The 13,611-nt window shown below is 36.8% G+C and overlaps 1 protein-coding gene across 4 annotated transcripts in view; it reads left to right on the top strand.

The window, feature by feature from the left end:
- The window catches only part of PPP4R1 (protein phosphatase 4 regulatory subunit 1), a 77,389-nt gene extending 64,647 nt beyond the window's left edge, over nt 1-12,742 (top strand). For 3 of the 4 annotated variants that reach the window (XM_078153518.1, XM_020985540.2, XM_020985538.2), the window contains 9 exons: nt 1,846-2,021; nt 3,455-3,544; nt 3,947-4,132; nt 5,151-5,312; nt 6,212-6,312; nt 7,440-7,560; nt 7,656-7,790; nt 8,289-8,430; nt 11,674-12,742. In XM_078153518.1, coding sequence (XP_078009644.1) covers nt 1,846-2,021; nt 3,455-3,544; nt 3,947-4,132; nt 5,151-5,312; nt 6,212-6,312; nt 7,440-7,560; nt 7,656-7,790; nt 8,289-8,430; nt 11,674-11,837 — 1,277 coding nt within the window. In that variant the 3' untranslated portion in view covers nt 11,838-12,742. The remainder of the gene's footprint in view (nt 1-1,845; nt 2,022-3,454; nt 3,545-3,946; nt 4,133-5,150; nt 5,313-6,211; nt 6,313-7,439; nt 7,561-7,655; nt 7,791-8,288; nt 8,431-11,673) is intronic. The other variant, XM_020985542.2, reaches the window with a different exon arrangement.
- The last annotated feature ends 869 nt before the right edge of the window (nt 12,743-13,611 follow it).

Here is a 13,611-nt window from a genome sequence, read left to right as displayed (position 1 = left end):
CAAAGTGTTTTCTGTGTTTATTAAGACTGAGAGAGTCCCTATATTAACAAATTGGCACTTAGTTTGAGAACACAAAATAGCAACCTCTTGATTCAAGGCTGTCCAGAATTAGATATGCCCTTTAGATTAGAAGTTTTTGATTTCTTGAGGAACAATATTTCATTGTGCCAATTCTGTTTTAGAAGATACTTAATAAGGGGCAGCTAGGTGGTGCAGCAGATAGAGCACTGGCCCTGAAGTCAGGAGGACCTGAGTTCAAATGCGGCCTCAGACCAAACACTTGACACTTACTAGCTGTGTGACCCTGGGCAAGTCCTGTAAGCGTAATTGCCGAGAGAGAGAGAGAGAGAGAGAGAGACTTAATAGTCACTCTGCACCTGCTAAATTTCGATTTTTGAGTCAGAGACTGGGAAAAAGGAATTGTTCATTATAATTATAACCTATAGCTTCAGGAAATCTAAGATATATGACTAACAGATTTCAGCCATCTCTCCCCATTGCCATCTCTATATTGCCAGTACAGATTAGGCAAATTAAGATTTAACCTCCAGATTTGGTAGAGTCTGCTTTGTCAATCCATTCTGTTTCCCACAAATGCTGTTTCCATCTTAGAACTGGCAAAATCCAGGAAATAGTGTTCAATTCAGAATTGAGAACTGGCATCAAGTGCTGGTTTAAAAAAAAAAAGGATTTCACTGTTTGTGTCATAGGTGAAACTTTAGTGTGCTTGTTTACAGATTATAACCTCTCCATATCCCTACAGTAAAGGTGCCAGAACATGTGAACAAGTAATGTAAAGCTAGCTACTTTGCCTTTCTTTAAATTACTTCTGTAGTATGAAAAATTTTTCCTAAAGTTTTCTTTTAATATTTTAGGTGTTCTAGCAGATTTCCTCCAACCCTTCTTCTTCCCCCCCACCAAAAAAAAAAAAAAGAAATGTTAAAGATTGCTCCCCGAACATTTACTCCCTTTTGGGATACTATCTTCATTTTTTATACCCCTTACAGATTATAGACAGTGGCTATAGGAGCAGCTAGGTGGCTCTGTGGATAGAGCACCCTGGAGTCAGGAGGACCTGAGTTCAAATGTGGCCTCAGGCACTCGACACTTTATAGTTTTGTGACCCTGGGCAAGTCTCTTAACCCCATTGCCAACCCCCCCCAAAAAAAAAAAACCACCACCAAAGACATTGGCTATATAAGAAAGACATTATATTACAGGTACAGGAAGTACTTAACTGGTTTCTCTTTTGTCACAAATCAAGAAAACCCCTTTGTATGGAACCACCCATTATTTACTACAAAAAGAGAAAGGAAAAAGCAATTTCAGAAGTTAACTTGGATGAGATAAGGAATGTTTAAATGTTAAATGAATAAATGTTTATAACTACTACCAAGAATCTGTGTAATTACCATTGTTTTATATTGGCAGGATTTGTGTGACTGCTCTTCTGCTAAAATGGCTTAGTAAGTAAGCCTTGTTGGTTACATTTGATTTATATGCTACCAAAATGGTTAACTTTTTACTGAATTTGCTTCTTTAATAAACCAAAGACTCCTCCTACAACCTCGTAGCATTTGTCTGTTTATACTAACACAAAATAATGTTTAGTAGTAGTTAAACTTTTAATCTGTCCCCATGAAAACATATTAGTTTATGTCTACTTTTATCTTGAGGGACTAATAATTGAATTATCAGAATAGAAAAATTTCAGCTTCTGTTTGACCGTTAACGTTAAAAGTACAACTATCAAGTAAAATGTGACTAAAATTTACACATTTTCTTTTGGGTCAAGATAATTGTTTTTGCTCATATTCATTGTTTTCTCTTTTTTTTGTATGCTAGCACAAGTAGAAGTATTGTCTGCTGCACTCCGAGCCACCAGTATGGACACTCAGGAAGAGAAGCTGGTCACCTTAGACAGGGAAGATGATTTACAAGATGAAATCCTCATAAAAGAGCTACAGAATTGTAAAATAAATCAAGATGATCCTGTGCCTTTAATCAACGATAGTGTTGAGGTAACAAATTATTTGTTACATTAGAATAGTTTGAATAATCAACATTAGGTTGTATGGGGAATAGCTGTAGCTAAAATCTATAGTCAGAAGGGATACCTATTCCTTTTGTTGCTGATTCTTCAGCTTTCTGTACTGTATCAAGTAGAAGTAATCATTCTCACCACATTCTGTCTTTGTAACATCAGTATCACGTTGAGTGCTTCAGAAGTTAGATCCCAGCCCTGTCTACATGACCATTTAGTAGCCTCAATGTTAATGTAGCTCACTGCAGTGAAATAGTCTTACTGGAAACAAAGCCCTTTATAAAGAAAAAAAAATTAACTCTTTCCTTTTCTTTTTGGAGAGGTGCTTTGTTTCTGATCGGACCATTTCACTGCAGCAAGCAGCACAGTATCTGAGCAGGAGAAGATCGGGACTTGAGGCCATGTTGCGGAGGGCCAGTGACATTATCTGGACTCTGGAGTGTGAGGGTGGGTACAATTACTAGCATCATCTTTGGTTTGTACTTGTAGCTAAACCTTTGTAATCATTGCCCAGTTCCTTATGTCCCACTCCTCTTCCTTATCAAACAAACACACCAATGTGTATGTATGTGTATGTTATGTCTACATATCAGACATACCTTATTTTGTAGTGGAGCACAGAACTCTCCTTCGTTCTGCTAACTGTCCCAGCCAAAGAGTCATTTTATAGGATGATCACGAGGACACTTAAAAAAAGAGTGGGGGGTGGCGTGGTGTGGCATCCAACATCTTTGGGAGAGGATTCATACAGTCAGAGTGAAGTTCTGTTCTTTTGGTTAATCGCATTAAGTATAGTCATATAAATAATGCCACACAAGCTCCTGTGCATTTGGTATTATTGTAGATGGGGACAGTATAATGGCTTATTGTTATTTAAGGAAAATTTTTGTTGTTTTGCTTTTTAAAAATGTATGAACAAAATTGTGTCAGTGAACATAGAAAAGGCCAGAGGACTATTAGCAGTAACATCTCATGCCCTCTATAACTACAGATTGAAAACGTGAACCTTTTTACAGATGCTGTTTTATGGTCTAACTCAGAATATTGATTGTATTTCAAAAATAGTCCCGAATTCTACATTTTAAATGTATGTGACTTTCTTTTTAGAACTACTTGTCTACATATGTTTAACAACCTGTGTGTTTTACATAAGGTTGTTCCATAAGTTTTGTTTGACATAGGGAAATAATACCAGAGAGGTTTAAGATATTTACTGAATTTAGCCCAGGGAAGTGGGGATGGGGGGGAGTGCAGTGAATGGGAGCAAATAAAAATGATACTTTAGAATGCGTGTTACAAATAAATCTTTTGGCAGCCTTGAAGGTAAGGATATCATTAAGACATTTAAATGAAGAAAATACCTAGAGACACAACAGACTTTTCTTTAAGTAGATCTTTTTTTCTGAACAGAGTATGGATTCAACTATTAACTACATGCATGATTCAGACTTGAGTACAGATAGTTTTAGCCCTGAAGAAGAAAGAAAATCTAAAGTACAAGTAAGTAATGGAATACTCTTCTATGTTCATTTGTGGCTTATCTATTCTTGTTTCTTTTCTTAACCCATATTCATTGAGTGATTTTCTTGGCTCATTTTGAATACATGTACAGATAGTTACTAATTCTAATTATGTTTTAAATGTTTTTGCTTTTCCAAGCTTAAAACCTTATTTTTTCTTCTTATTATGGCTTCCATTTTGTTTCCTTTGGGTGTTTTTCTCATCTCTTGATAAAATAGTTCATTTGTTATTAAATACTTTCAGTCTGATATTAGTCTTCCTGTGTCATGAATAATGTTATTTTAAGATAATGTGTGCATCTTTTTATCTTCTGAGTAATAGGCTAGATTTTTAGAAACTATTTGAGAAGATGTTAATATCTTTTTTTCTTTCTCACATTAGGATGTTGTGCCTCAGGCATTGTTGGATCAGTACTTATCTATGACTGATCCCTCTCGTGCACAGACTGTTGACACTGAGATTGCCAAACACTGTGCATATAGCCTTCCAGGTGTGGCACTTACACTTGGCAGACAGAACTGGCACTGCCTGAGAGAGACTTATGAGACGCTTGCATCAGATATGCAGGTGGGTAAAATATTTTAACTAAATTATAATTAAGCATAAAGTTTTTAATTTTTGTCTTTTCCTGGTATTTTTTAAAATTAAAGAACTCATGAAATTTTATCTAATGTTTCAAGAAGCATGACCTTTGAGATGCCCAAAACATTTGGAGATCTTGAACTCCAAAGAACTTTTTGCCTCCTTCTGAGTCATACATAGTTAGGCTTCATTATTTTGTTCAAAGTATTTTGACTTATCCAAAACTAAGACATACAAGCAGTTCGCAATTTTATGAATCATTTTATTCTGAAAGTTGATTTGTAAGTTGGTTATTTGGAACTCCCAAAACATTTTCCCATAGAAATAATACTATAAATGATGTTCAGGTTTTCAGACTAGCCCACAAAAGCCTATTTTATCTGTAATGTATCTGAGCAATAATATATCTAATACTAGCCTGAATTCTGGTTCCTGAGACCCAAGGGGGGGGTGGGGGCGGGGCTGCACAACTAAGAAAGGAGAAGAAATATCCTCAGGTTTTAATGAAAAAATAAAAAGTAGAATTCTGGTACGGGGTATTTTCTTGAACCATGAAAGACACCATGCAGGCAAGTCAGACCTTCTTGAGAGCCTCTCTACTCCCCCTTAAATTCATGCTTTTCATAAATTCTTTCCATTCTCCCCATTTTAGTCCACAGATTTTGTGAAATTTCTCAGTTCTTTAGCATTGGCTTCCATAGCAGTGCTAATAGGAGTTGTCAGGTGGGTTAGGGTATCTCTATCTAGATTATTTTTATTCTGGGGAGAATGAATTATTCAAAAACTATGTATCATTGACAAGGAGGTTTTTCTTTTATTCACTACTGTGCTACTATACTAGCACAAATAATGAGAATCGATTGTACTAACGTACTGGCATTCTTATTTAGATTTCATATTTTGTGGGTTATGGACATTTAAATTCAAATTTAATTTCATACAACATTAAAGATTAAGCATTCAGTAATTTATTTACTAATGCAGTTAATTTATGTTTTTGCAGTGGAAAGTTCGGAGGACATTAGCATTCTCTATCCATGAGCTTGCAATAATACTTGGAGACCAATTGACAGCTGCAGATCTGGTTCCAATTTTCAATGGCTTTTTAAAGGACCTTGATGAAGTCAGGATAGGGGTCCTTAAACACTTACATGATTTTCTGAAGGTAATTTTTACATTTATTTTGCCATAGATGCCAGCCAGCCTTTCTGCTCCTTGTTAAAACAGTGGTTTACAATTGAGCTTCCAGTGGATCCTTCCACCTATAAAACACTCCTTCTGAGAGGCGAATTTGGGTCACAGTACTAAGTGATACCATCAAGCTGTTGGTGCTGGTTAGTATTCTGCTGGATTCGCAACAAAAGGCTTATGCTCAAATAACTAATTTCTTTTAGCTTTATTCAAATAGCTCATATTTACATGGCATTTTGTTTGCAAAGCTCTTTACACATCTCATTTGATGTGTGTATTACAATTAGTGATGATACTGTATTCAGTTTCGTCATTTATTGATATATCAGATCTTATTATGCTTTCACACTATTTATTCCAATATTTATAGTGGTTGGACCATGACAAGCTGTGGTACTACATTTTCTCAATTTATGCATAGTAAAGCTACAGCTTATGTAGCAGTTCTAGAAACTACCAATTTATCCTCTAGACACCTAAAAATTATATATACAGTTGGTGAGCGGGAATTGAGTTGTTTTGATACAAAATGAGTAACCAGAATAGCTAGTTTCTCTATGTAGCATGAGAAATTAGGAAGGTATTGAACTTTGCATTAGGTTCTGGAGCAAAATTCTCTTTCCCTTCAAATCACCTTGATATCCAACTCTCTCTTATTACTGAATTTTAGAAGATGCAAACAGATAATTTTATTTGTTGATTTAGCTTAAAATATTTGGGGAAGAGTTAAGTACATTTTTGATATCCTATTCTTACAAAAGTTATAGGTTCTTTTTTTTAAGTTATTTAACATATTCTTTGCATTCCACTTATTGATATGTTATTAGCTGCTCTGTGCCCTGCCTTGATGAAAATTTCATTCTATTATTCTAGCTTCTTCATATTGACAAAAGAAGAGAATATCTTTACCAGCTTCAGGAGTTTTTAGTAACAGATAATAGCAGAAATTGGCGTTTTCGAGCTGAACTGGCTGAGTATGTTGCACTTTTTGTTACATTTAATATTGGAAGTTTGGCTTGCATTTGAGATGTAAGATTATGTGTTTGCTTGCTTTATTATCTAGATCTGTGGAGTTAGTTGTTAAATTACAAACCCATCACTTAATATAAATCTTCCAAGGCTTCTCTGAATTCCTTTTATCATTTCTTACTGAAGTTGCATAAAGTTTTAATGGGATCTCTGTGGTTCCATAAAATGCTCTTATACTTGCCCCTCTCCCCATCCTAAAATTGAATGAACAAGCCCTTCAAATCATGAGGGACAAAAGGGGCAACCAAGGTGATAAATTAGGAAGTGGATGGCCCTGGAGATTCTACTCATTCCACAAGGTATAATCCAGTTACCAGAGAATGCATCCAAAACACTCCCTTTACATTTCATACTTGCCTCCATTGAGAAGGGTTGATCTACTTAAGTAGTCAGGGACCAAATTGGGTCTTCTCCAGTGGATCCAGTTTATTACAGGCAATATACATCCCCTGAAAATAACTAGTTGAGAAAAAAATAATTTGCTTAGTTAGCCATGTAGCCGTCAGTCCCATTTTTTAACCTATAGCTATCTATTGGCAATTCTGTAACCAATTGTAGAAATTAATTTCTGTAGGAAACAAGCTTAAGGAAGTTACAGGTTTTGTCCATGGTCACATAGGCAAGATTTGAATCTGGGTTCATCTCCAACTCCAAGATACTCTCACTACAGCATCCTGCCTCCTCTTTAAATCAGTCAACCAGCAAGCTTACACTATGACAGGCACTAGGAACACCAGTCCAAGAAAATTCTGGTAGATTTAGGCAGTTTGATGTAAGTTAGTCATGATTTCAAATTGTGATTCCTCAGCCAGTTGATAAAGATTGTTCATTACTACCTGTATTAAATAGTAGAATACAATTTATTTAGATGGAAATCTGTTTTCAGTTCTGATTAAGAGAGTCACCATAAATTCCATAAATTAAAAAAAAAAGATAATGGAGTCATGACTTTCATCAAATTAAATGGCTCCTTTGCTTATAAGGACCCATAACACAAAGTAGTTTTTAAATTAAAGAATTTTTATTCATTCATTAGTTGTTAATGTTCTTTTGATCCTTTTCTTTTTTTTAGGCAGCTGATTTTACTTCTAGATTTATACAGCCCCAGAGATGTATATGATTACTTACGGCCAATTGCTCTGAATCTATGTGCAGACAAAGTTTCTTCTGTTCGTTGGATTTCCTACAAGTTGGTATGTTCTAAACTTTTAAATTTGGTATACGGAAACTGTAAATAAGTAAAAAAATATGGAAATTATTGTTCATTTCTCCAATTTAACACTCCTAGGTTAGTGAAATGGTAAAGAAACTGCACATGGCTACACCATCAACATTTGGAGTAGACCTAATAAATGAACTTGTGGAAAGTTTTGGTAGATGCCCAAAATGGTCTGGTCGACAGACATTTGTCTTTGTTTGCCAGGTAAGTGAGGGGTCTTCTTGTATCTACTTTTTGCCTGTCCTTTTATGGTAAACCTTTCTTCTCTACCTCCTCTGTTCTTAATAAGCAGTACTTTCACATGCTATAGCTTTCAGTATTACGGGTTCCGAGTGACCCACTTAATCATCGAAATAATTCCTGTAGTCAGAAGAAACAGTTCCCATAGTTGCCAGCATCGTTTTGCCATCTGTTGGCACAGGAGGTGAGGGTTGGCAGTCAGTCTTTGTTGCTGCAGATATCCATAAGATTCCTGAAAATTCGGGTCCCCTAAATTTTGCAGGATTTGTTTTAAAGTTATCGCAGTTTCTCCATTGGGGCTCTGTTCCCCAGGTGTACTGTGATTTGAATGTAAAATGGGCAGCACTTTTAAAAAGATGGGTCTAAAAGATACCAAAAGATTTTATGGACCAACACCATAACTTGTATGCTCTCAATTCTAAAATTATCCAGAAATCTAAAATAGTACTTTTTTCTTACCAGACTGTCATTGAGGATGACTGCCTTCCTATGGACCAGTTTGCTGTGCATCTGATGCCACATTTGTTAAATTTAGCAAATGATAGTGTTCCAAATGTTCGAGTACTACTTGCAAAAACATTAAGACAAACTCTCTTAGAAAAAGGTTGGTGGTGGTGATGGTGGGTTTTTTTCATTTTGCATAACTGTTTGAGTAAGTGACTATCAAGAAGCAATCAAGTCAACAAGCATTTATTTATTAAGTGTCTGCTATGTGTGGGACACTGTGCTGAGGGTTAAAGATCCAAAAGCAGGCCAAACAGAGTCCTGCCCTCAAGGAGTTCACAATCTAATGGGAGAGACAGTCTGTAAACATCATTTACAAATAATATATATAAAAGGGTAAATTGAAGACAGTCTTAAAGGGAAGGCACTAGGATTAATGGCAGTCAGGCAAGGTGTCTTCCAAAAAGTGGGACTTTAGATGAGACTTGAAGGAAGCCAGGAAAGCCAGGAGGTGGAGATGAGGTGGGAAAGAATGTCAGGCCTTGGGGACAGCCAATTAAAATGCCTGGAATTCAGAGGGGGAGTACTGTGTGCTGAGGACAGCAAGAAGGCCCATGTCACTGAGAGAAGGAGGAGTAAGGTATAAGAAGACTGTGAGAAAGAAAAGAAGAGGGCCAGATTGTGGAGGGTTTTAAAGGTCAAAAAAAAAGGCTTTATGTTCAATCATGGAGGCAACTGGTGTCCACTGGAATTGACTAATGGGGGGGGAGGCAGAGAAGAGTTGTGACATAGTCAGACTTGACAATTGAGTAGGGAGAGCCTTGAGACAGGAAAACCAACCAGCAGACTATTGTACTAAGTCCAAGGCATGAGGGTCTGCTCCAAGGTGGTGACGGTGTCAGGAAGGAAGGTGTACCTGAAAGCTATTAGATACATTGAACAGAATTTGAATTTGAGAGCTGATTAGGAGGGCGGGGATGAGAACGAGAAGTTGAGGATGTAAGTAATAAGCCTGGGTGACTCAGGGCGGTACTCTTGACACTTAGGAAGAGGGGTGGTTTGGGGGGAAAGGATAATAAGTTCAGTTTTGGACATGTTCAGAACGATACTGAATGTTATCTTTGTCATGTATATACTTCAATATGCAGAACTTGTGGCACAACCCATTTAATATGGCAACTTGTTCTTTTGGTCTGTCCTGTTTTCCCTCTATATGTCAGTTCAATTCAACAAATAGTGAATTTTCTGTTTTCTTTCTGTCTGTAGACAATTGCTTCATGTCTACTCAATAATTATAATTTAATCATGGGGAAATGCAAAACTCTGCACCTTGAAGAAGTGTTCTGTTACAAAATAGAGTAGCAGTTCCTGACCTTATTCTCCAGTTGGAGTAGTCAGCTTATTTTTTCAGGCTTACTTGGTTTCACTATCCCCAGCAATTTATATTCTTAAGGATCCCAGTAGCAGAGATTGTACATTGGCCACAGTCTTTTGTGAAGAGATGTGTGGTTATTGGTATAAGTAGTCACTTGGTGGAAGGGGAGGACCTAGGAAATATATAGGCCTGGCATAGTCTACAAAATGTATACAGCTTTGCCATCAGTACACTCAATACCATTTTGCTCATTCAGTTCAAGCCCATATGTACTTACATTATTCTTGCTGTCAAGATACTGATTTTTGTTTCTTACATCAGATATTTTAAGGTCAGGAGCTGATATCTTTATCTTCCATAGTACCTAGACAGTGCCTTGTACAAGATTAGAGCTCAATGAAGAGTGTAGATGAAAAGTGTTTGGTTTTCTGTGCTTGAAATTCAGACAACTAGATATGATTGCTTTCATTAAACAGTAAAGAAGAAATAAAGGTATAATATTATCCTTTGAGGAACTTTAAAATAGTGTATCTCTTCTGTTGAGGTAGAAAAAACTATTCCTGATGTTCTCATACAGCTGCAGGGAAGAATTCATTGCTTCTAAAACTTGCTATATTAGGTCAAAGTAAGGAGAACTTGAATAATTAACTGAATTTCCTATGAAAAAAGCAACAAAAAGACTCTTCTATCATTTACTCTGCCAAATTATGTCTTTAAAAGTCTTTTCACAATAATTGGAATATATCAAATCTACTAGTATGACTTAGTTTTGAATAATAATAAGGAAGTATGCATTTAGCAGACAGATCACTTTAAAATCATAGTTAAAAAAAATCTCCAGGTTGTTTGGCAATTTCCACATGATACCAGTTTACTGTCAGGATGGCAAAGATGGATAGAGTTCTGGGCTTGGAGGCAGGAAGACCCAAGTTCAACACTCACCTCTGATACTAGCTGGGTGACTCCTAGACGAGTCCCTCAAGCTTTATGTTTGAGGCAACCCCTGGAAACTTAGTACAAAAGTCACAGAGAGGTTGTGATTGACACAAAACTCATAGGTCCTTGGCATAGTCACTTAGTATGTGACACATAATTCAGAATTCATCAGAGAGAAACCTTATCATAGGATTTCAGAGCTGGAAGGGTTCTCAGGAGCCATCTATTCCAAACCATATATCTGGAATAGAACCTTTTTTCCAGTACAGCTAACAAGTAATTATGAAGCTTGAAGATTTCATTGAAAGAACTGACACTTGGTTTTTATCTTAATGAGCATCCATATTTTAATGATAACTACATCAGATTTTAAAAACAGATTTCTAGTTTATTTCTTTTTCCTTTTACATCCTCTGCTTTTCCCAGTATACCTGAACCCTTTTCCCCTCCCAGACAACCATCTTGTTTGACAAGAAAAAGGGGGGGAAATAGCAAATTAACCAGTATATAGAAAGAGCCTGACCTTATCCATGGTGTTTCAAAACCACATCCTCCCCCCCCCCCTTGAAAAGAGGAGGGAGGTGAGGTACCTTTTTTAATCTCTCTTTAGAGCCAGGCTTGGTCATAATAATTGCTCAGCATTCTGTTTTAGTGGTTCTGATGCTGTTCTCTCCATTTACATGCTGTAATCACTGTGCTCACTCTTTCCTTGCTTCTGCATATTTCGTTTTGCCTCTCAGTTCATGTGACTTCCCATGCCTGTCCTTAGTATTTATACATACCATTTCTTTCAGCACAGTCATAGTCCACTATATTCATGTTCCACAATTTGTTCAGCCATTTCCCAAGTGGTAGGTATGGATTTTGTTTCCAGATCTTTACTACTGCATAAAGTGCTGCTCCAAATATTTTGGTGTATGTAGGGCTTCTGTTGTTATCATTGACTTTTACCAGGAGTAAATGCCTAGCAGAAGAATGAATCTCAATTGAGTCACTTTATTAGAATCCTTCCAAATTATGCAGCAGACATTTTCAGAATTTGCACTTGCAAAACATTAAATATTGTTGTACTTATTTTGTTTTCATTTACAGAGTATTTCTTAAGTTCTGCTAACTCTCATCAGGAAGCTGTGGAACAAACAATTATGGCTCTTCAGATGGATAGTGACAGTGATGTCAAATATTTTGCAAGCATTCACCCTTCCAGTAACAAAATTGCTGAAGATGCTATGAGTACAGCTTCTTCAACTTATTAAAGAGCCCAAGTCTCATTGTCTCTTCTGCTTAAACTCCACAAGTGCTCCTCACATGGATGATCTGGGACAGCCTTTTCTGAAGGAGGAAAGATTTCCCTCTCTTGCCAGACTTAACTACAGGTGCCAGTTACCTCCACCTGACGCCAGGGATCTTAAAAGTCAAGAGAAAGTGTGGTAAACTAGCTCATCTTGACTTTAGGAAATACTGATTTCTCAGAGGATTATACTTGTCACCAAAGCCTTAAATCCTTCTGTCTTCCTGAATGAATGAAACTTGAATTGGCAGAGCATTTTGGAAGGGATGACAGTCCCAAAACCTGCATTGTTTTCTCCTCAGGAGTTAACTTAGCAAGTTTTACTTTAGCAACCAGTAGATGAAATTCTCATAGCCAGAAAGGCAGATATGTTGTAACAGGATGTAAAAGAGGCCTCCAGTATTAGCTCTAAACATTTTTATCCAGGCAAGGACCTGATTGGGGTGCTATGGCTTGCTGCCTGGCCCCATCCTGAGTAAGTGTGAATAGTTTTTGAAGTGTGTAAATTGGGAAAATAGAAATGTTTGGATTTCTCTTAAGGGCTTGATGCTAACACTAAACTAGAATCTGATTTTAACTCTTAAATGCAGCATATTGCTGTATCCATTAGCAGAAACCTTTGCTGAATACCTATGTCCTACTTTTTTTTCATGCTGGTCATGACCTGAAGGAAATTTATTAGCACGTGTACTATATGTCAGGTATTTTTAACTGGATCATGATCAGCTCTGAGGTGCAGCTTTGTTCTTCCCATACTGTACATACCTGTGACCACTCTGGGGAGCACCGCAGTCTTTAATCATGTGGTTTAAAACTTTTGTTGTGACACAAGTTGTTCTCCACTTGTCCAAATAAAATTTATTAATAAGATGTACATACTCTTGGCTGGTTTTAGACACTTGGAAATAAATTTGATTGATGATCTGTACAATATGGGGAACTAGATTAATTAAAACCTTATTTGCCTTAAGTAGTTTAGTATTTTGTCCAAGCCTCTAAAAATTTATGTGAAGAGATAGTCTTTGTCCTTTAGTATTTCTGGCAGCCCAGCAGTGGCATCACTGGAATCTTAACCCTTCTAATACCAGACTCGAGGTGGTCCACAAGATTAAAGAGAAAAGTCAGATGTGTCACAAGTACCTTTGTTTACTTGATGGATTTTTTACTCCTAGTTTGAAGAACCCAAATTGGGAGGGCCAGGTTCTGGATTCTTTTGGAATCTGATAGCTCACAAGTCCTACAGGAAATGCTAGAGTAGCAATAGAAACAGACATAACAGGTCCTCTGGGTCTGCCCAATTACTGATCCACACAGCTGGAACAGCTGAAAAGTCCCCCAAACAATTTGGAGATACACACAGGGAAGGGAGTATAGATATTTTCTGTATTTAAGGCATATTTAAGGAGCATTTATCTATACCACCTCACTCTGCTATGGTAGCTAACATGCAGCTAACATCCCAGTAATTAATTATACACTCTAGGGTCCCTCATTTTGAATTTTCAATCCATCTATTTACTAGTGACATCTGATTAGTTTCCTAGAGCTTATTTATTGGTGTATTGTTAATTTTCCTGCTTATAAGGCAAAACAGTGTATGATACCCTTTCCCCAACATTCTTAGTGATAGTCATAAACAGCTGTAACAATTCCTTTTTATAAAAAGGCAGAGAAATTACATCCCCAAGGTAACATCACCATTCTTAGTACTACATTAATCAACAAGTATTTATTAAGCG

This window comes from Phascolarctos cinereus, unplaced genomic scaffold (assembly GCF_003287225.1).
Source record: "Phascolarctos cinereus isolate Bilbo 61053 unplaced genomic scaffold, phaCin_HiC Scaffold_4;HRSCAF=312, whole genome shotgun sequence".
NCBI classification, from domain to species: domain Eukaryota; kingdom Metazoa; phylum Chordata; class Mammalia; order Diprotodontia; family Phascolarctidae; genus Phascolarctos; species Phascolarctos cinereus.
This window is presented reverse-complemented; position numbering and strand designations above follow the sequence as displayed.